We start from the raw sequence: 21,708 nt of genomic DNA on the forward strand, positions 1-21,708 counted from the left end.
TCCCATTAACAAGGACTACAAAACAAACCTCAGCGAACTTTTATTTCTATTACCTAGAACTGCTCACAAGGCCAAAGACTTCAACACTGGACACCCCTCCCGCCCACCCAGGGGACACTGACAGCGTCACAGCGTCCCCTCTAGAACGTGTACCCCCATGCCGAGGCCCCCTCCCCTCTCGCCCACCCTCACTGCAGGGAGGCCTTTCGAGCCTGGAGGGGGTACTGGTTGTGTCCCGTGCCTGCACGGGTATGAAATGTGGCACTGGCCAGGCTCCTGTCTTGCCTGGCCCAATGGAGGAGAGTCGGAAACAGCAGCAGCGTGTCCTGGATTTTCCCAGACACCTCTGCACTGGCACCTACTGCTGGTGCAAGGGGAGGGAGTCAGAATTCACAGTTGTTTTGCTATGTAAAGTGCCTGCCAGTCCTTGGCAGCTTTGGCCCAGCAATCCTTTTAAATCCAGGAGAGGGGACAGATGGGACACTGGGGTCGGGGTGGTGTCCCTTGGAAGGATGGCTGTAGACAAAGGGTCCCCAGAGGCAGGCCTTCCAGGTCTTGCAAGAAAATTAGCCTGCTGCTGTTGATGGTTTGGTCTGAGAGCCCAGAGGAAAGCATCAAACCTTGAGAAACTGAAGCCAACCCCTCAGTCTGCAACTGGGAAGTCCAAGAGGCGCAGCAATGTGGCCAAGAGAAAGAGAACCTTGGTATCTGCCTCTTCCTGGGTGGGCCCTGGTGCCACCTAAGAAGGGCTCATTTTTTTTTGGCAAACATTCTTGGCAGAGCTGGAGGGATCAGAAGAATGGGACACCGGCCTCTGCGTGGCAACAGTCTAGAATAGGACCTCTTCCCTCCTAGCACTTGACTCTGGCTCCGCGGTGAGGTCCTCAAGAGGCAAGACCTCCCCCCCAAGACCCAAATACAGAGTTCATCCGCATTTACTCCTTCCTCTCCCGACGGCAGAGGGACCAACCTGGGCTCCAACTCTCCAGAGACGGTGCGTGTGTTCTTTGGATATGTTTGGCCCCTCTCCCGGGCCGGACAACAACAGGCATGGGAGAAAAGGGTATGAGGGCAAAGGAGAGGAAAAAAAAAAAACTGAACCAATATTCAGGCAACCCCAGACCAGGCTGCCCAACAGAACAGGCTTGGGGGAACTGGGTGCACAGACCAGCTGTGAGTCCAACTTTCACATTGATGGGTGGAAGGCAGGTGGGAGGTAATGAAATTGGAGAATGAGGAAGGAGGGAAGGCAAGCTTCCTGGAGTGTGAGTCCCTTGAGGTCTTTGCTCCTTTCCCACAGGGGCAGCGGGGGCTTCCCAGTCCAGGAAGGCTCCAGTACTTGAGGTGCCTGGGCCCAGCCTGCTGGCACGGAAGTCTGAGCTTTTAATCCAGTCACCTTCATCTGTTTTTAGGAGCAGGAAAGAAAAGGGGGCACGGCCTCTTGGGCTTTCCTAGTCTTCTTCTAGCTCCAGGGGCAGAGCTGAGACCCCCTCCCAAGTCAGTGCAACAATCCTGTCCAGTCCAGTGAGGAAAGGAAGGTGCGGCTTGCCTGGGGGGGCTGCACAGCACGCACATGCCCATCCCCAGCATTCGGTGGAGGGACATGAGACAGAAAGGGTCCTGGATCTGTCTCCAGACACACAAGAGGACAGTGCCCCAGGGTCGGCCGCTCCGGGTGCTGGTCCCACACGGGGAGGAGTCAGGTCATATAGCGAGTGATGGCCCGGAGCGCGTAGAGCAGGGCTGCTTGCATTCGGGCCTCGAGGAGCAGCAAGTTCACGTGAACCTGTGGCACAGAAAGAACGAGGCTTGCTGACGGCGGCTCTGCAGGCCCCCAACTCCACGATTCCCAGGGCGCTCACCTCACCCTCGCCTCCCACCAGCACTCCTGCCCCACCTGCGCGAGGGCTCTGCAATCTGGTGCAGTGACTGCGGAGGAATTCCCCTGCCGTGACTAACTCACGGCTTAATCTCCCAAGTCGAAAAGAAGAGCTACCATTAACTGGCTCCGGGGCAGGATCAAACGTTTCCATACATAGTCTCATTGTGTCTTCCCAACTTTGAAATGCAGGCAGCGTCTCTTCTTATTATAAAGGGGAAAAGCTCAAAGATGCAAGGTCACGTGCCCAAAGTCACACTGCTCCTGTGTGAGGCTTAAGATTCAAACCTATGCCTGCCAAACTGCCATTGAAGGCCCTGTGGGAACATGCCCCTGAGTACCAGATTTCAGTGAAGTCTGAAATCACACAGTGGAACAGGATTTAACCAGGACAACAGGCCCAGGTTCCCACTGTGACCCTCACTGAGTGCTACCCTCTGGATCTTCTACAGGCCTGGCTTGGCTGTTTTTACGTCCATGTTGCTGTTACCTTCTCTGAGTGGCGGAAGTGCCTCCAGAAGAGGTTGTACATCCTGCGGGTTGTCTTCTCTGGGTAGCAGGCCACAGTCTTGATATAAATTTTGAGGTTCCTTTCCAGGAGCTGGTTTACCTCCCCATAATCATAGTCATCATATCTGATGGAAAGACCCAGACAGCATTACTCACGATCTGCTCTCAGAAGCAGTACATCCCACCTACCCCACCCTACAGAAGGAGGAAGAGAGAATGGCAAGAAAAGCCAGAAGGTAGGAAGCAACCAGAAGCCTGGTTCCTCTTAGAAAAACAGCTAACGTCATATGTCATAGGCTCACAGAGGACCACTCTAAGTAACACTGACAATGAGCATGCTCTATGGAGCTCTGATTGTGCCCACAAACTACACACTCTGTCATATACAACAATCAGTTTCATTTCACTGAGAAGGGAATGATTTCAAATCCAGCTCTCCTACACTCACTGTTCTACAGTAAAGGAGAGGAAGGTCAGTGCATGTTAGTCCTGGGGAACCAAGTGGTTTAGGGAAAAAGGAGACAGTGCTGATTCCACACAGGCAAGCTAAGGCCTAGAGAAGGAATTAACTTGTTCAAAATCCAAAAGCGAGCTGGTAGTGAGCCTAGAAGCTACTTGTCCCTCCCTAGTCCAGCTTCTATGTATGTATGGAAAAAAGTTAGGAAGGAAACACCTGATAATAAAATAAGTTGACCTCCTGGACAATTTTGGTGGAGTTTTTTTGTTTTTTATTCTTTGTTTTTTTTGAGACAGGGTTTCTCTGTATAGCCCTGACTGTCCTGAAACTCACTCTGTAGACCAGGCTGGCCTCAAACTCACAGAGATTCTCTTGCCTCTGCCTCTCAAGTGTTGGGATTGAAGGTGTGCACCACCACTGCCCAGCAATTTTGGTGATTTTTATTTCTTTTTTCTGTTTTAGGGTGTCATTTTCTTTCTTTAATTAGGATTTTTTTCTATTCATTTTACATACCAACCACAGACCCCCACCCCCACTCTCCCCTCCTCCTGTTCCCCAGCCCCCACCCTACCCCTACACTTATTTTCTATTTTTATTTTTAGAGTCCTGAAGCCCAGCTTGTGAACTTGTTATATAGCTAAGGATGGCCCTGAACACCTACCTGATCCTCCTGTCTTTGCTTTCCCAGTTCTGGGATTACAGGGGTGAGCAAAAGCAAATAGAGAAAGGAAGGAAGGGAGGGAGGGAGGGAGGGAGGGAGGGAGGGAAGGAGGGAGGGAAAGAGAAGGAAAAAGCCTGGAGTCAGGGGATTAGCTCACACCTGCAATCCCAGCACTGGAGACTGAAATACATGGACTGCTGTGAATTCAAGGTCAACCTGGACTACTGTGAGATACTACTTCAAAATAAAGTTCTCTATATATCTTGGATAAATCATTTTCTTTGGGGATTTATCTGTGAGAACATGTGTGAGAGCAGTAAGTGCAAATAGTGTGTATAAGAGTAACACTGAGTGAGATGGGGTGGCAGCACATGCCAGTAATCTCAATACCTGCGAGATCAAAGAAACAGGGGGTTCCAAATTTGAGCCAACAGACTCCTTCTTAGGGATGGGGAGAGAGGAGCCAGGGGAGGAAAAAATATAACAACAAAAAAGGAAAACAAAAACAACCCTACAAACAACCTAAATATTCAACAGTAAATATCTCAAATCACTAAAAAAAAAATAAACTCTTCCCTAGAAAAACCAGTGGACAGGCAATATGGCTCAGTGGGTAAGGGAGCTTGCCATCTAGACTGATGATCCAAGTTTGATCCCTCGGCCCCACATAGTGGAAGGAGAGGACAAACTCCAGCAAGTTTTCTTCTGACCTCCACACGGATACTGTGCCACACATGTGTACATATATACACACACACATACAAATAAATAAAATAAAAATATTTTAATTAGAAAAGATTTAACAAGATAAAAATATAACTCACTATACTATGTCATACAGAGATGTCCACACTTAATATTTTAGTGAAAAACCTCCCACACACCTGGCTCTTGTTCATAATTTTCCTGAGCCGCAAAATAGGTTATGAATGGAAACATCATTATTTAAAGTCTGCTGCTGATGCATATCTGTGCTGTCCTTATTTACTATGAGAAAAGATGTGCTATTTCAAAATTTAAACATGAGTCTATAGCAGGGCAGAGTTGGTGCATGACTTTAATCCCAACAGGCGGATCTCTGAGTTTGAGGCCAGCCTGGTCTACAGAGTCAGTTCCAGGACACAGGACAGCCAAGGCTACACAGAGAAACCCTGTCTTGAGAAAAAAAAAAAAGGGGGGGGGAGGGGAGAGCTGGAAAGATGGCTCAAAGGTTAGAGCACTGGCTGATCCCTGATCCTCCAGAGGTCCTGAGTTCAATTCCCAGCAACCACATGGTGGCTCACCACCATCTAAAATTAGATCTTGTGCCCTCTTCTGGCCTGCAGGCAGAACACTGTATACATAATAAATAAATCTGAAAAAACAAAAACAACAAAAGAAACAAACAAACAAACAAAACCATGAGGCTATGTCGTGTGTACATATGTATGCACATGTTTATGTGTGTATTCGTGTAGAGGTACCTGAACACACATACACACATGAAACCACAGTTAAAGAGCTTTGGGAGAGCAGGCCTACAAGCCCGGCTCCTAAGAAGCTAACGCAGGGGAATGTCCAGAGTTCAAGGTTGGCCTGAAGCATACAAGTTCGAGGCTAGTCTGGGTTACAGAGTGAGACCTTGCCTCCAAACACCAAAAATAAATAAGTAAAATGACCTAAAACCATACAAAATAAAAGTGCTTGTCTAGCATGCACACGGCCTTGGGTTCAATCCTCTGTACTGCACGACAAACAAAGCCCTGTTATCTCTGGGAGAGAGCGTAAAGAGTTTTGTTTATAGCGTTTGAACAATGAGTGTTCACATTAGCTTTAAACCTGCAAAGACACGAACTCACCCTAAAAATTATTATAAGGCAAGAAGAAAAGGAAAAGTAAAAATGACAGAGTGTTCAAGAAAGATTTGTAGCATCCACATGACCTGAACCTGGGGGTCACTCGCTCACCTGATGCCAAAGACACAGTGGATATAGTTCCAGATGGCCCTGCGGAGCATGGAGGTGTCCACACCACTGTGCATGGCGATGGTGTTATAGGTGAGGCTGTAGGCTACCTGAAACTTCTCATCCAGCAGCTGCCCTCCCTCAGGGTAGAGACGCTGGATCAGTGAGTAGCCATGGTCTTCCCAGGTATAATCCTGAGGAATGAGGGAAGAGGTCAGTGAGCAAGACTTTGGAAGCCCAAGCCTGGCCAGGGATCTGTCCTCTGGACCTCTACGATTCACACCTTGGCTTTGCATAACATCCCCTCCCTGAACCACAAATCTGATACACTGCTTGCGCTGGGCCTGAGAAACCAACCAGGATGTCCCAGGATGATGACCTTTCCCCTGAATTGGGATCTTTTTGGTCTTCATTGCCCTTATGGGTATTTTGTTTTGTTTTGCTTTGTTTTTTTTCAAGACAGGGTTTCTTTGTGTAGCCCTGGCTGTCTTCGAACTCAGAGATCTGCCTGCCTCTGCCTCCCAAGTGCGGGATTTAAGTCATGTGCAACCATGGCCTGGCAGCCTCATGGGTTTTGGAGGGGAGAAGGTATCCACTCTGGAGCCACTGGAAGCGCCTGGCCCTGCCACTGTGCAAACCTAAAGCAATGAACAACACCAGCCTTACCTGGGCTCGGAAGGTGGGGGGGGCCTGAGCCCCTCGACGAGTGAAGTCTTCATATCCAAAAGTGGGGTCTTCCACAAAGCATAGAATGTCTGGGTGCGGAGAGGGCTCCAGGATATCCGCTGAGGGCCATAGCAGACAGAGGTGTCAGTGAGGCTGAGCCTGGAGCCCAGCAGGCTCCCTATCATCAGAGGGGCAACCGGAGATACAATAGGGGACCACAGAGAGCCTCTCCCCACACTAAGACTTTAGCTGGAGCCACTCCTGGGGAGGAAGAGACTCCTGCCCAAGAACCCAAGAGGCAAGGCCCCGTAAGAGTAATAGTGGTAGTTCTGTGGGATGGCTCAACCTGGGAAAGGCTCTAAGCTTGGCTCCATCTACCTGACACAGCCCAGAAGGGCTAACAGACCAGGATTCAAAGGCCGAGTCTGAGCACAAGGCCCACGCTCAGAACCTCTTGGAAGGAGAAGGCATGGTGCATGGAGATGTCTACTCCCAAAGTGTAAAGACAGAGGCAGCCCCTCGCAATGACGTCGTCTGTGATCCTGTACCTGAGGGGGTTACCAGCAGGCTTTCTGATTTCTCCAGCTCAAAACGGTTCTCCATTTCCTCCTGGGAAGCCCCCTCATCTCGCAGCAGGCTCTCCTGCAGCTGCCGCATGCGTTCCATCAGAGCCTCCACATCGCGGGCAGCCTCAAAGCCCTGTAGAGAGGACCCAGGAATTACCAGCTAGTCCTCCCTTCAGGGTCCCCTGGAAAACTTCACTCAGATTTCCCACACCCCAGGCCTTCCTGGGTGACCAGAAAGGACTAGAGCAGTTTCGGAGCCAGCCACCACACTGGGCAGCTCACAGTCTGCCAGTCTCCCACAGGGACGTTGTAAGGCCAGAGAGGAGACAGGTGTCTTCCTTCACTTGTAATTTACAAGGTTTCTGAGTTTTGTTTGTTTGTTTGAGACAGGGTATTCACTATGTAGCCCTGGCTGTCCTGGAACTTAGGATGTAGACCAGTGGCCTTGAACTCACAGAGATCTGCCTGCCTCTGCATCTTGAAGGCTGGGATTATGGCAGTTTCTGTTGATGGGTGGGTTTTGTTTTCTTGTTGTCTTTTTTTTTTTTCTTTAATATTTTTATGTGCATTTGTGTTTCGCCTGCATTCATGTCTGTGTGAGGGCGTCAGATCCCCTGGAACTGGAGTTCCAGACAGTTGTGAGCTGCCATGTGGGTGCTGGGAATTGAACCTGGTCCTCTGGAAGAGCAGCCAGTGCCTTCACCACCGAGCCATCTCTCCAGCCTCTGTTGTTTGGATTTTGGTGCTGTTGCTGATTGAATTCAGGCTTCACACCGACTAGGCAAACAGCCACCACTGAGCTATACCAAAACCCAAATTTTGTAGTCAACTGAACAAAAGCATGTCAGACATGGTGACTCACAGCGAGAGGACGGGGATGTGGGGAATCACCCTGAGTTTGAGGCTAGCGTGGGCCACAGAGTAAGACCCTGCCTCGAACAAAATTACAAAACCAAACCCAAAACACCCACAATTAACCACAACAACAAATCAGCTGGCACAGTGGTGCACACCTGTAGTCTCAGTACTGCTTGGCTCCACAGTTCAGGCCAAGTTCGAGGCCAGCCCAGGCTCACTACCACAAACAAACAAACAGAAACCCCAGCGGACTGCGGTCCTCAGAGGCTGTGTGCTGCTGTTAGTCATACACATAGTGCCTCACTTAGTCCTCACAACCCACTGCAACTAGGTCTTTATCCCCATGACACACACACACACACACACACACACACACACACACACACAAAACCACCTGAGTTTTAAAGCCAAGCACTCTTGCTGTAGCCTCTCACTGTGAGGAGATGGAGGACCTGTGGTTTCTATTCCCAGAGCAGAGGCTGCACCAGCTTTCTCCCACACCAAGACCCAGGACCATGACTTACCCCAGAGTTGTTCAATGGGTCTCCACTTGGGGGACTGCCTTGCTCGCTGGGGGGCGAGGGTGCCTGTGAGGCAGGGCTGCCCTCTGCATCTCCTTCAGGAAGTATTCCACAGCCAAACACGAAGGAGGCCAGAGAGTGGCAGTGGGTAAGCAGGACCAGAGCTTGGATGAGCTCAGCCAGGGACCAGCTGTGCTCTCCAGTCTTCAGTAAGGCCTGGAAGGGAGAGAGGGCTAACCCACTTAGTGACTGCCCCTGGGCTGCCCCGTCCAGCCCCTATCCTGCCCCTCCCTGGGCTGCCCCCGTCCTGCCCCTCCCTGGGCTGCCCCCGTCCAGCCTGGGCTGCCCGCTTCCTGCCCCTAGGCTTCCTCAGGATCCCAACTCTGCCTACCACACCTGGATATGCTCCTTCGTGATGAGCCATGGCCGATGTGCCAGCAGCTTGTTGATCTCACTGAGTTTACGGAGCTTTTCAGGGGCCCGGTGGAGGCCCAGCAGCCACTCGGGGTCACCGCCGGTCTGCAGGAACTCAGTCATGTGGGAGCCCACCAGGTAAGAACACTGGTGGCGGGCAGCAGCCTGTGAAGGGAGTTGATAAGCCTGAGTTACCGTCCCTCTGGGCACCATTTTGGAAAGATCCCCTTGAGATCTAAGGGGTGGAAAAATCTATGTTCTAACTTCAGCTCTGCTACCAGCTTGCTGGTCATCTGACCCCTTTGTTCCTCAGTTTCCCCATGTGCAAAACACACACTTAAAGATGCCTCTCCTCTCTTCAAAACCTAAAATTCCATGGATATCATTAGGTAAAGCTAGACACTTTCTCTTCACCTAAAAAAACCAACTCAGGAGAGTCCCAGCAAATGAATCTGAAGCTAGACCATTTGGCCACCCCCGAAAGCACCAGGCCCAGATAAACTTACCATGATGGCAATGTAGTGGCGCCAGGAGCTGGCCAGGGGCCCATCTGTATGCAGCAGCAGATAGTGCAGGCGCCAGAAGCTGCTAAGGTAGTCGGGGTGGAGACCCATCACCACTGCCAGGTTGTCCACCCGTCCCGAAGACATCAGAGTCTCGAGTCCCAGGTGCTGGTCCAGGCTCTCAGCTCCTTCCTGAAGGATCTGCTAGGAAACAGGAGAGCATGGGTTCCCTTCTGCCCCATCCAGAGCAACATCTTCCTTGTTCTGTATACATAGTTGTAGTATATAGATATAATAGCAGGAGACTGAACACTGCCATCACGTCCAAAAGAGGAAACTGATCAAACAAACACTGATTAGGCAGCTGATATGACTTAGACATGTCTATCGATGTCCAAGTATATGTATTAACTCACTCAATCCTCAAGACAGCTAGGAAATTAGAGTCCAATTTTCTTTATTTTATTTTGTAATGATCCCCCCCACCCCCAATGCTGAGGATCAAACCTAGGGCTTCATTCATGCTAGGCAAATATCCTACCACTATGCTATGTCCCCAGGCCCTTCCCCCTTCCCACCCCCTTTATTTTATATATTTCAAGACAGAAATATATAATTTTCTGTGTAACCCTTGCTGTCCTAGAACTCATTCTGTAGACCAGGCTGTCCTAGAACTCAGAGATCCGCCTGTCTCTGCCTCCTGAGTGCTGGGATTAAAAGTATGCGCTATCCCTACCCTCAGTCCCTTCTCCCTTCTTATCGATGAAGATTTAGTGAGAGAAATCAAGAAGAATGGTTGCTGGAGACTGGGGAGTAGCTCAGTGGTAAAATGAACGCTTAGCATGTATGAGGCCCTGGGTTTGATCCCTGGCAATAAAAAAAAGAAAGAAAGAATGTATAGTTTCTCCTGTCTTCATAAGATTTCTCTTCTAATACGGCAGATGCAGACAGCCATGGAGGGTAGGGAGACGTGCAGAACATGTCACAGGCCCTGAGTGTCTTCTCATGTAGAGCTGTTTAACCTCATGACTTTTTTTTTTTAAGGATTTAGGGTCTCATGTAGGCCAGGCTGGCCTCAAACTTCTGATCCTCCTGCCTCTGTCTCCCAAGTGGCGGGGTTATAGGCATGCACCACCATGACCATTTTTGTGGCACTAAGGATCGAAGCCAGGGTTTGGTAGATGCCAGGCAAGCACTCTAGCATCTGCACTGAGCTATATACCACAGCCCCTTTTCCTCCTTTTTCCTTTTCTTCTAATTTTTTTTTATTGTGGAGCTGGGTACCAAATCCTGGCCCTTGTGCATGGTAAGCAAGTGTTCTACCACTGAGCTGCATCCCAGCCCTGACTGATTCATTCATCTGACAGATAGCTATCCAATTATGAATCTCCTTGAGTGTTTGAACTTGTCCTGCGAGGTGAAGACTATTATTTTCCTCCATTAATAGATGAAGAAGCCAGATTTGCTTGAAGCCACAGATCTGATAAGTGACAGAAACAGGATTCTAGTGTAGATGAACTCCAAGGCCTGTTTCTTTCCTTTTATTTATTTATTTTTTGTTGTTGTTAAAATAAGAGTTATTTATAAGTGGAAAAAATAAAATCCAAGAACAATATGTGAGGTTAAAATGCTGGGATACAGATGTAAATACCAGCGAGTGGTTGTTTACCTTACATCACAAAGGAGGAGAAGAGAAGTTAGATGTTTTGTTAGCAGGCCACAAACCATTTGGCCTACATGTAAGACAGCACAAACTCAAGACCAGACTAATCGACACAGTGAGTTTTAGGTAGACTTAGTAGAGTAAGACCATCTCAAAACCAGAAAAACAGGAAACGAAAACTCCATCGCTGTATAACAAATTCCTCTGTATGTGTATTCTGAAGGCATTCCCATGTCACCCAAGCACTAGAATGCAAGCTCCATAATGGCAAGGTTTTTTTGTTTTTTTCCCTGATACAGGGTTTCTTTGTGTAGCTTTGGAGCCTGTCATGGAACTTGAACTGTAGATCAGGCTGGCCTCAAATTCACAGAGATCCACCTGCCTCATCCTCCCAAGTGCTGGGATTAAAGGCATGCACCACTACCACCCAGCTATGACAAAGATTTTTGTCTATCTTATTCTCTATCATCCCTGGTTCCTAGGTCAGCGCCTGACACCGAGTCACAATTGAATAGCTATCTGTTAAATGAGTGAATGAGTAGGGGCTAGAGATGTGGACCAGGGTGGGTGGAACACCGGCCTAGCATGTGCGGGGCACTAGATTTGACTGTTAGCACAGAGAAAAGTAAACACATAACAATGAGCTAGATGCAGTGGCCGGCAGCTGTCAGCCCAGCATGAGGGAGGCTGAGGCGGGAAGATCACTCACCATGAGTGAGGTCAGCCAGGCTACAGAGTTAAGACCCTGTTGCAAAATCAAAATAACAACAGAGTGAAGGATGAACCAATTCTGTAGATGAAAGAAAGATATCCCTGCCGTAAAGAACACAACAAAGACAGGCCTTGAACCATGACCTTGGTTCTGTGGTTGTGTGACCCGAGGGAGCTTGCTTTCCCTTCCCCACGCACCGCTCCCCACCCCCCAGACAGTCTTTCTCCTCATCCCTGATGGAGCTATGGAGCCCACGCTGGCTTCAAACCTACAGCAATCCTCCTGCCTCTGCTTTCCCCAGCACTAGGATTACAGGCATAAGCCACTGTGTCAAGTGAAACCAATGCTCTGGACACCTGAAAACAATAAGCAGATGCTAATTTTAGAGCATATTTTTGGTAATATATACACTTTTATAAGTGATCATGGGTCAGATGAGACATGGATATATCTCTTGTCTTATTACGTAGAAAGAAGCACTAGTTTGGGAATCTCCAGTTTGGCTGGGTCACTATCATTTCACACACACAACCCCACCCCAGCCCCAAGGTTTCTCTGTGTAGTTTTGGAGCCTGTGCTGGAACTCACTCTGTAGACCAGGCTGGCCTCGAACTCACAGAGATCCTCCTGCCTCTGCCTCCGGAGAGCCACCACTCCTGGCTTTCAAGAGGTTTTAGGTTTTTTTTTTTTTTTTTTTTTTTTTATGAAATTAAATAAATCAGGAGTGGGAAAATAAAAGATCCCGATCTACCCATGTTCCACAGTTTTTCCTCCGAGGGACCAAAGACTCCTACCCCGCTTCAAACTCACCTCCTCCACTGGAATGAAGGCGCTGGGTCCTCGAGGGCCTCGCCGAGCCCGGCCCTCCTGGTGTTCCTGTGGAAAAACACATGGTGGTTATTTGGCAGGAGGAGGATGGAGAGGACTGTTTGCCTGCTAGCCTCCTTCTCCAAGCCTGGGACACTGCGTTTCTAAACTACCTTCTTGGTACACTCTGCATGGAGGAGCCGGGGGTAGCATTTAGACCCATTTGGTGAGTAGCAAGTGGGTGAGAGCGGGTAAGAGGGCACAGCAAGGCTGACCTGCTCAGAACTCAGCAAGAGCCCGGAAACCCTGGCATGGCTGAGTGGGAGCGACCAGAGGATGGAAATAGTGTCATGTTGCCCGTCTCCAGGAGGCCAGTGTCTTTGCAGTCCTAGAAGCCAAAGGGATGGCCCGGTGGGTACAGGTGCTTGCCACCAAGTGCGAAGACCTGAATTCAATCTCTGGGCACCCACATGAGAAAGAGACCTGACTCCTACAAATTGTCCTCTGGTCTCCAACACACACACACACACACACACACACACACACACACTGTGATTTATGCACCCATTTTGTAAAACAAGAGAAGATTGGACCATAAGTGGTCGCACATGCCTTTAATCCCAGCACTGAGGAGGCAAAGACAGAGGATCTCTGAGTTCCAGGCCAGTGAGGGTTACATAGTGAGACAATGTCTGGGCCTCATGGGGGAGACCTTTTTAAAATAAGAACCCTTTATATCCTAAGCCAGTTACCACCCTACAGGCCTATGAAGAAGCTTCAATTCTTCTCAAATAATCAGTTTTCTTACTCTTTTCATTTTTTCTTCAATGCTAAGGATGAACCCAGGCATGACGCTTGGCGGCTGGGCACAGTCTACACTGAGCTGCACCTGTCACAGCCCTGCAAGCCGTCTTTTGTTGATCCTGCCCGCCACATCTTCTAGGCTGTCACCACTCTGAGGCTCACAACTGTCCCTGCCCGCACTACTCGGCCCTCTCCTCTCCATCCACTGCCCAGCACCCGTCTGATACCCGTAACCAGATGAACTTTCTCAAGTATGAATCTGATCCAGTCACTAAAAACCCAACCTCCCTTTACCAAAGGCTTCCAAGATGAATGTGTGGTCCAGCCACGTCCCTTTGGAGCTGAACGGCTCTCCCAGTTCTACTGTCAGGTCTGCTGTCCGTGACCCCACATTCCCCATGTTTCTGCTTCCACAAGCACCGCCCACTAAGGGCCTCTTTTAAGTTGCTTTGCTCCCACTTCACATTTTGTGGCGAGCAGGGCCAGGCCATTCATTCTACTCTATGAATGAAAACAGAAAGCAGAGTGGCGGACACACACACACACACACACACACACACACACACACACACACACACACACCAAGTGGGATGTGCAGGCTGGTGGCAGCTATTCTGACCTGAGCTTATTTGAGCCAGAGCCATGTATTCAATGTAGCTGCTTCTCCTGCTTCTAGAGACGAGGTCTGGGAGAACATTCTATTTATTTTCTTGGTTGCTGAATGTCAGCATGGGGCTCTCCATGCCAGCCTTGACGTAAGTGACCCAAATAACAGTTCTGCCTTCACTACAAAGGGACTGTCCCCCAGATCTTTCTCGTGGCAAGATCTAGGCTTAGTACTTCAGATGTTCAAGGGACTCAAAACTATACTCTAGCCAAAAGTCCCCCCAAGGAGAGGCGACCTCTGGGGTCTATGAGATAACAAAAGAAAGAAGTAAGGAGCCCAGAGGCCTAGGTGTGTATACTGGCTCTGCTGCTAATTTGCTGTGTGGTCTGGGAAAGTTATTGAGGCCTCTGAGGTTTGAATCCTGAGGACAGGACAGAAGGGGACTAGGCTGACATACTTTTTTTTTTTTTAAGACAGTTTCTCTGTGTAGCCCTGGTTGTGCTGGAACTAACTCGCTTTGTAGACCAGGCTATCCTCGATCCACCTGCCTCTGCCTCTCGAGTGCTGGGATTAAAGGCGGCATGCACCACTAGCCTCCACGCAGGCCTTCAACGCACACTGCTAAGAGGGAGCAGGCGAGGCTGGGCTGAGGGCACACAGAAATACCACAGTCCCCAAAGCACTCTACAGCTGCTCCCCTCCTCCCTTCCTTGAGAAAATGCCCAACAGCTCCGTCTGGGAGATAAGAACTGCTGACTTCACAGACTGGGCCTCCCTCAGCCAGAGGACCTGAGGGCAGATAGCCAAACACCTGTAATACCAGCACTGGGGAGGAGGCTGAGGCAGAGGATCAGGAGGCTGAGGCCACCCTGGGCTACACAGTGAGATGTTGCCTCTAAACAAGCAAACAAAACCACTGGGGTATATGTGGAATATGCAAATATTAAAATTCTAAGATGAAAAATTAAAATGAAAAGGAGAAAAAGGAAACCACAGCAGCAGAGGCAGAGAAATAAGGGCCTCTGGATGTTCGGGAGACTGTCTTAGGATCATCTGAGTCTCAAGTCTGAGCCAGGAGTCAACAAAGGAAGGAAACCATACCCCTGGGTCTTAAGTGATGGTTCTAAACCCATCAGTATTTCCCAGCAAAATTAATAATAATGATAATGATAATAATAATAATAATAATAACAATAATAATAATGCAGAGTTGACCAAAGATAGGAGCTTTGGAGGCTGGGACCATAGCTCCTCTGTGGAGTGTTGCCATGGAGGGAGCTGAAAGCACAGCTCAAGTAGCCATGCTGCACAAGGCCCTGGGTTCAAGGCTTAGCACAAATAATAAATAAATAAAAATCGATAGCTCCACTCATCAGTTAACTATGTGAGCCTCAGTTTCCTCCCCTGAATAATGGGACTTGCACTGGGTAGCCACAAGAATTTAATGGGACTAAGCCACACCATTTACCACAGCACATCCACCAGGGAGAGCATTAACTTCACTGTTATTTCAAACAAGAGCCTCTCTGCCCCAGCGTCCATTAGAATCCCTTTGTGAAGTGGTATATGACAGGAACCAAAGTCCCACCTCCAGCAATCCATGGGGGGGAGGGGGGGAAGAGACACTGATGGTGCCATTCAGCGATTACTCTCTCAGGCACAGAGTACAGTGCTGAGTGCTTTCCAGGCAAAATCAGAATTAATTTGTCCATTTGACAATATTTTGGTGACTATATTACAGGCAGTATGAATACAGCTGTGAAAAGACAACGTCCCAGCCAGCTTTCACGTCATTTCAGTTCCCAGGGAGAAAGCAAACACATGATGGAAAGGTGAAACAGCGTGGTGAGTAATGACAGGGTGTGTGTGTGTGTGTGTGTGTGTGTGTGTGTGTGTGTGATTTTAGTTTAACAGGACAGGAAAAACCACTGGGGAGGTCGCTGACCTGGCAGGTAGGTTGCGAAGGCAGCAGAGCCTTGTGAAGATGGAGGGGATACTGGAAAGTCCTGAATGCAAGACTAGGGTTTGGAATCTATGCCTCCAGAATCCTGAATGCTCCCTTGACCTTGACATGGGGCAAGTCCAGGGGAAGCTGGAGGAGCAGGCTCTCACTGCCAAGAGGTGGCACCATCAAATCAGCCCCCCTCCCGTTCCTGGGACAGACCGTCAATAACAATGTTGAGTAATAACAGGAGTTGGTATTCCCTGGCTCTGCTGGCCCATGCACTGACTTCATGTGTACTAACTGTCAGGATTTGAAGGTAAAAGCTGTAACTAAAACTTTGCAGATGAAGGTGCAAGTCACTTCCGGTCCCTCAGCTAGGAAGGAAGTGGAGGGGGGAATATAGAGCAGATTCCTGCAGGCATGGAAGCCATTCCCCATTCTCAACAACCAAGATTTAGGAACCAGCACCCAGGATTGGCCAAGAATGAGAGACCTCTTATCTGCTTAGGCCTTAGGAATTCACTACCCCTACACCCAACCCCAACCCCTTCCAGGGGAACTCTTACCTTGAGGGCACAAAGGGTCTAGTGTCCTGTTGTCGATCCTCTGTCTAATACACTAGTCTAATACTAGTCCAAAAGAGCTTTTGGGCCTGGAGCAACGGTTTAGTGCTAAGACTATTTTCTACTCTTTTTTTGTTTTGTTTTGAGACAGGGTTTTCTGTGTAACTCTGTAGACCAAGCTGGCCTTGAACTCACAGAGATCCACCTGCCTCTGCCTGGGATTAAAGACATGCGTCACCACTGCCTGACTCAACAAATAACTCTTTAAAGAGTACAGGGGCTAAAGATGGCTCAGCAGTTAAGAACACTGGCTGCTCTTCCAGAGGACCTGGGTTCAATTCCCAGCACCCACATGTTAGCTCATAACTGCCTCTAACTCCAGTTCCAGGGAACATGTCACCTTCACACGGACACACATGCAGGCAAAACACAAATGCACATGAAATAAAAATAATAAATCATTTTTAAAAAGAAGAGAAAAAGAAAGAAAATACCTCTATCAGATTGGCCCATAGGCAAGTCTGTGGGGCATTTTCTTAAAAAAAAAAAAAAAGTACAAATGGAGCTTTCTACATGGTGAATGTTTTGCATCTGTTCTGTCTCATACACACGGTGGTCCCTCACTGGTCTTCACCCCAAGCATTTGAAATATGACTACAACAACAAAAATCTTGAATTTTTGCTTAACAATCTGAATTTAGCTTAATTATTTTTTTTTTTGAGACAAAGGTTTTTTTTTTTTTTGTTTTCTTTTTTCTGGAGCTAAGGACCAAACCAAAGGCCTTGTGCTTGCTAGGCAAGTGCTCTACCACTGAGCTAAATCCCCAACCCCTGAGACAAAGTTTTGATTCGTAAGTTTTAAAACTTTCAATCCCCCTGCCTCTACACCACACTAATTCTAAATTTTGTTTTGTTGTTCTGCAGGCAGGGGTGGAATTCATCCTGCAGATGTGAACTCAGAGCAAGACTCCTAATTTAGCCTCCTAGATGCTAGGATTACAGATGTGTGCCACCATGCCTGGAGTTACCAGCTCTAAATTTTGTCAGATGTGGCTAGGGGCTGCCTGCCATATTGAAGAGCACACCTTAGGAAGGCGTGATTCCGACTTAGAGACAAAGACAGGGAAACCCAGAGGGGCAAGTCACCAGTGGCCGCAGGAACAATGAGGTTAGATGGCTCTCCGGGAGGACTCTCTAGGGGGTTTTTTAAGCCTTGATAAAAGGGACTACCCCCTCAGGCAACACCCCCTGGCTCCTAATTCAAATTCTAGCTAGATAGTAACTTTTGTGTTAAACTCAAGAGCTCCTGTCCTATTTACATCTGATCAATATCAGTTTGAAAGTTATGGGGAGTATTTTTCCTAGTGGAGTCAAGTGCCTGGCCTCTCCAAGCCCCCCCCACCCCCCACTCTACCCTGGAAAACCGCACCAGACCTGGCGATTGAAACTCAGCACAAACTGACTTCCCAGAGTGCTGTTCACCAGCTGTAGTGACCCCTCTGAGTCGCCCAACCTTTGTTCTTGTTCTCTGGAGTCTGCCAGCCCCAGGACTCAGCTAGAGACACCTGCTAAGTCCTTCTATCAGCTGGGAAGGTCTGGTATTGCTCACTATCTGTCAGCTGAATCCAGAAAGGAGCCTGGGTTTACACCTGAGGTAAAGACATAGGCGCAGCCCCAGCAGAGAGGCAGGCAACATGGCCTGGGCCCCAGGCTAAAGCACTTTACATGTTTGATCTCACAAACACCTTATTTCCTCTCAATCATCCTGAGACAAACAGAACTTGTTGTCCCTTCTTTAGAGACAAGGGACCTAAGCTCAGAGTGGTCCCTTTCTTACCTGGTGGGGCTTTGTCCACAAGGGTCAATTAAACACTTAGTTGCAAAGGACTGTGAGCCCTGCAGGGAGTCACTGGTCCAGGAAAGGGAGGCAGAAAGAAAGGCCTAGCTGATGTGGAACTAGCTCACAATGGAGAAGAGACTGGAAGCAGTGTGCAAAGGAACTCATCTAAAGGAAAGCTTTTCTGAGGAAGTGACGTTTGAGGAAGTTATTCTAGAATCCAATATGATTTGAAAACATACCACTCAAGGCAAGAGTCTTGGAACTTTCTGGAGACAGGCATATCTGAAGGCCTTGACACTTTGAAAGTGGGTCTGAAACCGTTGAAGAACTATCCATCTGGCCCTTCCCTGAGTCTTGACACTATACTCTGGAAGACGGGCACCCTATCTTCTCAGAATTCTACTTAAAGCAGACACCTTTAAGGACATCTTTCCATCTTTTCTTCTTTTTATTTTATTTTACTTTATTTTATTTTGTTTTTTTTTTGAGACAAGGTTTCTCTGTGTAGCCCCGGCTGTCCTGGAACTCGCTCTGTAGACCAGGTTGGCCTCAAACTCAAGAGATCCACCTGCCTCTGCCTCCCAAGTGCTGAGATTAAAGGTACTGACCAGCAGATGGTCTTTTTTTTTTGGGGGGGGGGGTTCCGGAGACAGGGTTTTTCTGTGTAGTTTTGGTGCCTGTCCTGGATCTTGCTCTGTAGACTGGGCTGGCTTGGAACTCACAGAGATCCGCCTGCCTCTGCCTCTCAAATGCTGGGATTAAAGGCCTGTGCCACCACCGCCCAGCTCAGATTGTCTTTTCTTGAGGGAGCAGAGGATGTAGAAATGTTTTGAGCATTACCAGCTTTCTCCAATACTGCAAAGAGACTTTCTTAAATCCAGTGTTGGGGGACACCTGTAACCCCAAAACTCAGGAGGCTGTGGTGGGAAGATGGTCATGAGGCCAGTCTGGATTACACAGTGAGATCCTGTGTCAAAATGCGGGGGTTGGGGGAGGTTTCCTCCAAGGCACCCCATCTCCCTTGGAACCTACCCAAACCACCTGAGATTTTTTTTCCCTACTAGGCACTGTGGGGAGAGACATGGGCTGGCTCTCCCTCTCAGGCAGCAGAAAATATTCAGGAAGTCCCTTGAGAGGCACTGGGGGTGGGGAGGGGATGTCTGCTAAGCCAGTCTGACAGAAGCTAGCATTTTAAATGCAATGGCATGTTCCCTGCAATAAATATGTTCCAGGCACACAGCTTCAGGCCTTCACTTGTATTTTAAGTTAATTTGTTCAACAGTCTCTTAGAGATTCCATCAAATCCCTATGCAAGAGACTGCAGTCAAAGTGATCGCTTGGCCAAGATAACCCGGCAAGGAAGTGGTGGGTGGGACTAGAAGCCAGCATTCACCCAATGCTCAGGTGCTCCCACTAACTCAGGTGCTCCCACTAACAACGGTGTTCACAAAGCTGACAGACAAAAGTGACCAGAAGAGGATGGGCAGGAGCGAGGGGTCGTTTCTTTCTTTTTTAGAAAGCAGAGGGAAATGAGCTTTAGCCAAGGCTACCAGGCAGTTTGGTAGAGAGCAGCCATCCCCTGGGTGGTGGTCTGAATGATAACGGCCCGAGAGGAGAGGGGTCGTTTCTGCACACAGATTCCTAAATCATTTGGAGGAACCACCCACCACCGGATGGAGAACCTCCAGAAATGACACTCCACAGACATGGGCAGAGATTGTCTTAGGGTCACGCACACACCTGAGGACCAGCACTCTGCCAGCTCTGTCAACACACCTTCCACACTGTTCTAGACTTAGAAAAAACAAAAAACAAAAACAGTATCTTCTGCAGTGCCAAGCGTTCTCCAATATCCTCGACATACACAGGCCAAAGGATGAGGGTTAAGTTAAAGAAGCCTCTCTCTCGGGCCCTTTTGGGCTTCAATGTTCTCCTTCTGTAAAATGGGGCTCAGTACAGTTTGTATTCGCTGTCTTATCAGACAAAACCTGTACCCTGGCATATAGTAGGCTCTCCATAAATAATAGACGGCGTTCATTGTCGAGTCTGCCGGGAGGAAAAGGGGGCTTTATAACAGCATTATACCTTCTCTCCCTGCTAAGTCCCTCTATTCTCTGAGGAGACAGCAAAACAAACTTTGAGGACCCCAGAACATTTTAATAGGAAGCAGCCTGAGACTTGTTAGTCTTCGGGAGTCGGGACCAAGGGTTATCCGCTTTCTCCCCCAGCTCTGGCCGCTGCCGCCGAGGATCAGGCGGCCAGCCAAATCCCTAAAGCACTCCGGCCAATTTCAAGATCGGAGGTGCAGGTGGGGACTGGGGAAGGGGGATAGATCTTCGCTGGCCAGTCCCGGATGGCTCAGTCCCTTTTCATTTCGCGGTCGGTGCAGAAACCGATCCTAGAAAGAGCTCCTGGCCCGCCCGCCCCCACCCAGAGGAAGGGAATCTGCGGAAGGAGGCGGGGAGGAGGAGTGGTCGGGTCTCTCCGGCCGGGATTTGCCTGGACTTGAAGACGCTCGCTCCACCAGAGCACAAACCCAGAGAGCCACGAGGAGGCGTCCCCTCTCATTGGCCGGGAGTCCGAAGGAGCCACGGAGGGCTCCGCAGCCCCCTCCCCCCCGGGGGGGGGATAGCGAGGGCAAAGGGAGAGGAGGGGGAGAGAGACCGGAGGCTGCAGTTGATGCAACCTTAGTGCTAGCTTACGTGCTCCCAGACCCTAAGCCCGGTGGGAGCACCAGACTTAGCTCGGGACAGCCCGAGGCTCGGCTGTGGCTGGAGAAGAGCGGTGTCGCCCGGCGGCTGCTTACCTCTCGGGTCCCGGGGCCCGCGACGCCGCCCCTGGCGAACGGCAGGTAGCCCTTGATCTCGGCACGGCACTCGGAGTCCGCAACGATCATGGTGTGCGTCAGGACCCAGCCGCGGCTCGTCCGCGCCCGGGGCACCCGAGGGGGTCTGGGGCGGGCGCTCGCAGGAAGCCGGGGCTAGGGGTCGCCGGGGAAGCTCGAGAACCCCGGGGTGTCTCTCGGGATGCCGAGAACCGGCGCTACCACGCTGGACACTCCTTCCAGCGCGGCTTGGGGAACTGCGGCCGGCCTCGGAGGCCTGAGGTTGGCCGCGGCGCGGGGGTTTTCACGGCCCTGAGAGCCTCGGAAGTCCGCAGTGGCCAGCGCTGCTCGCGAAGCCGGCGCTCCTCAGCATCCCCACCGCGGAACTGCCAGCGCTCACCGGGCTCTGTCAGCCCGCTGCGGTCCCTGGAGGAGGGCGGGGACAAAAAAGCCCCACGGAGCAGCCAATCAGATGCCTGTTTCCCGGGGAGGCGGGGCCGACACCGCCCTCCGGAGCCAACCGTCTCTCCAATCAGCATCGAGAAGCACCCGGGAACTCTGGGAGCTGTAGTTGGCCTCGCACAGATGCTGCAAACTTTTGCAAGAAGGGGTTAGTCAGACCTCTGGCAATACCAGATGAGAGTGACAGCCCAGGGAGTCATTAGGGCTGCGTGATGAAACGGGACTTCACTGGGCTGGGCCAGACAGCCAGGTGTGAAATCCCTTCCGAGTAAGTCCTTCAGCTTTCCAGTTCCTGGAGGGACTGGTTAGGGCTGCAGAGAGCCCTAACCACATCCAGTTCTAATTATAGATCAAATACCACACATTTGAAGGCCGAGAGCCACCACCCTGTCCCCTCAGGTCTTGAGGAATCTGCACCTTCAGAAGCACTAAACCAAGGAAATCACCCGCTTTATTTGCGGAGTCTCTGGAAAAGCCCTCCTTGAAAAAATACCCTTGGCAAT

The 21,708-nt window shown here is 49.8% G+C and overlaps 1 protein-coding gene across 2 annotated transcripts; it reads right to left on the minus strand.

The window, feature by feature from the left end:
- Positions 1 to 16: 16 nt before the first annotated feature.
- Positions 17 to 21,167, minus strand: Sesn2 (sestrin 2). Of its 2 annotated transcripts, none has more exons than XM_006975595.4 (10): positions 20,726 to 21,167; positions 12,164 to 12,229; positions 8,982 to 9,179; positions 8,458 to 8,640; positions 8,065 to 8,277; positions 6,665 to 6,815; positions 6,117 to 6,235; positions 5,454 to 5,644; positions 2,370 to 2,514; positions 17 to 1,786 (listed from the first exon to the last, which is right to left on the minus strand). In XM_006975595.4, exons 1-10 carry the CDS (start codon positions 20,813 to 20,815, stop codon positions 1,700 to 1,702), a joined length of 1,443 nt encoding a protein of 480 aa, XP_006975657.1. In that variant the 5' UTR covers positions 20,816 to 21,167; the 3' UTR covers positions 17 to 1,699. The 2 variants fall into 2 exon arrangements, with proteins under 2 accessions (XP_006975657.1, XP_015849968.1); XM_015994482.3 differs by having other exon boundaries at positions 8,982 to 9,182; positions 20,726 to 21,164.
- Positions 21,168 to 21,708: the final 541 nt, after the last annotated feature.

The sequence above is a fragment of the Peromyscus maniculatus genome, chromosome 2 (genome assembly GCF_049852395.1).
Source record: "Peromyscus maniculatus bairdii isolate BWxNUB_F1_BW_parent chromosome 2, HU_Pman_BW_mat_3.1, whole genome shotgun sequence".
In the NCBI taxonomy this organism is placed as follows: domain Eukaryota; kingdom Metazoa; phylum Chordata; class Mammalia; order Rodentia; family Cricetidae; genus Peromyscus; species Peromyscus maniculatus.

Bases quoted from the DNA above. Each gene is read 5' to 3' on its own strand.
- Sesn2 (XM_015994482.3), bottom strand. From the start codon at position 20,815: ATGATCGTTGCGGACTCCGAGTGCCGTGCCGAGATCAAGGGCTACCTG. The intron at 12,230-20,725 runs GTAAGCAGCCGC...GTTTTTCCACAG, and splicing joins CGGGCCCCGGGACCCGAGAG to GAACACCAGGAGGGCCGGGC. The intron at 6,816-8,064 runs GTAAGTCATGGT...TCCTCTCTACAG, and splicing joins ACCCATTGAACAACTCTGGG to GGCTTTGAGGCTGCCCGCGA.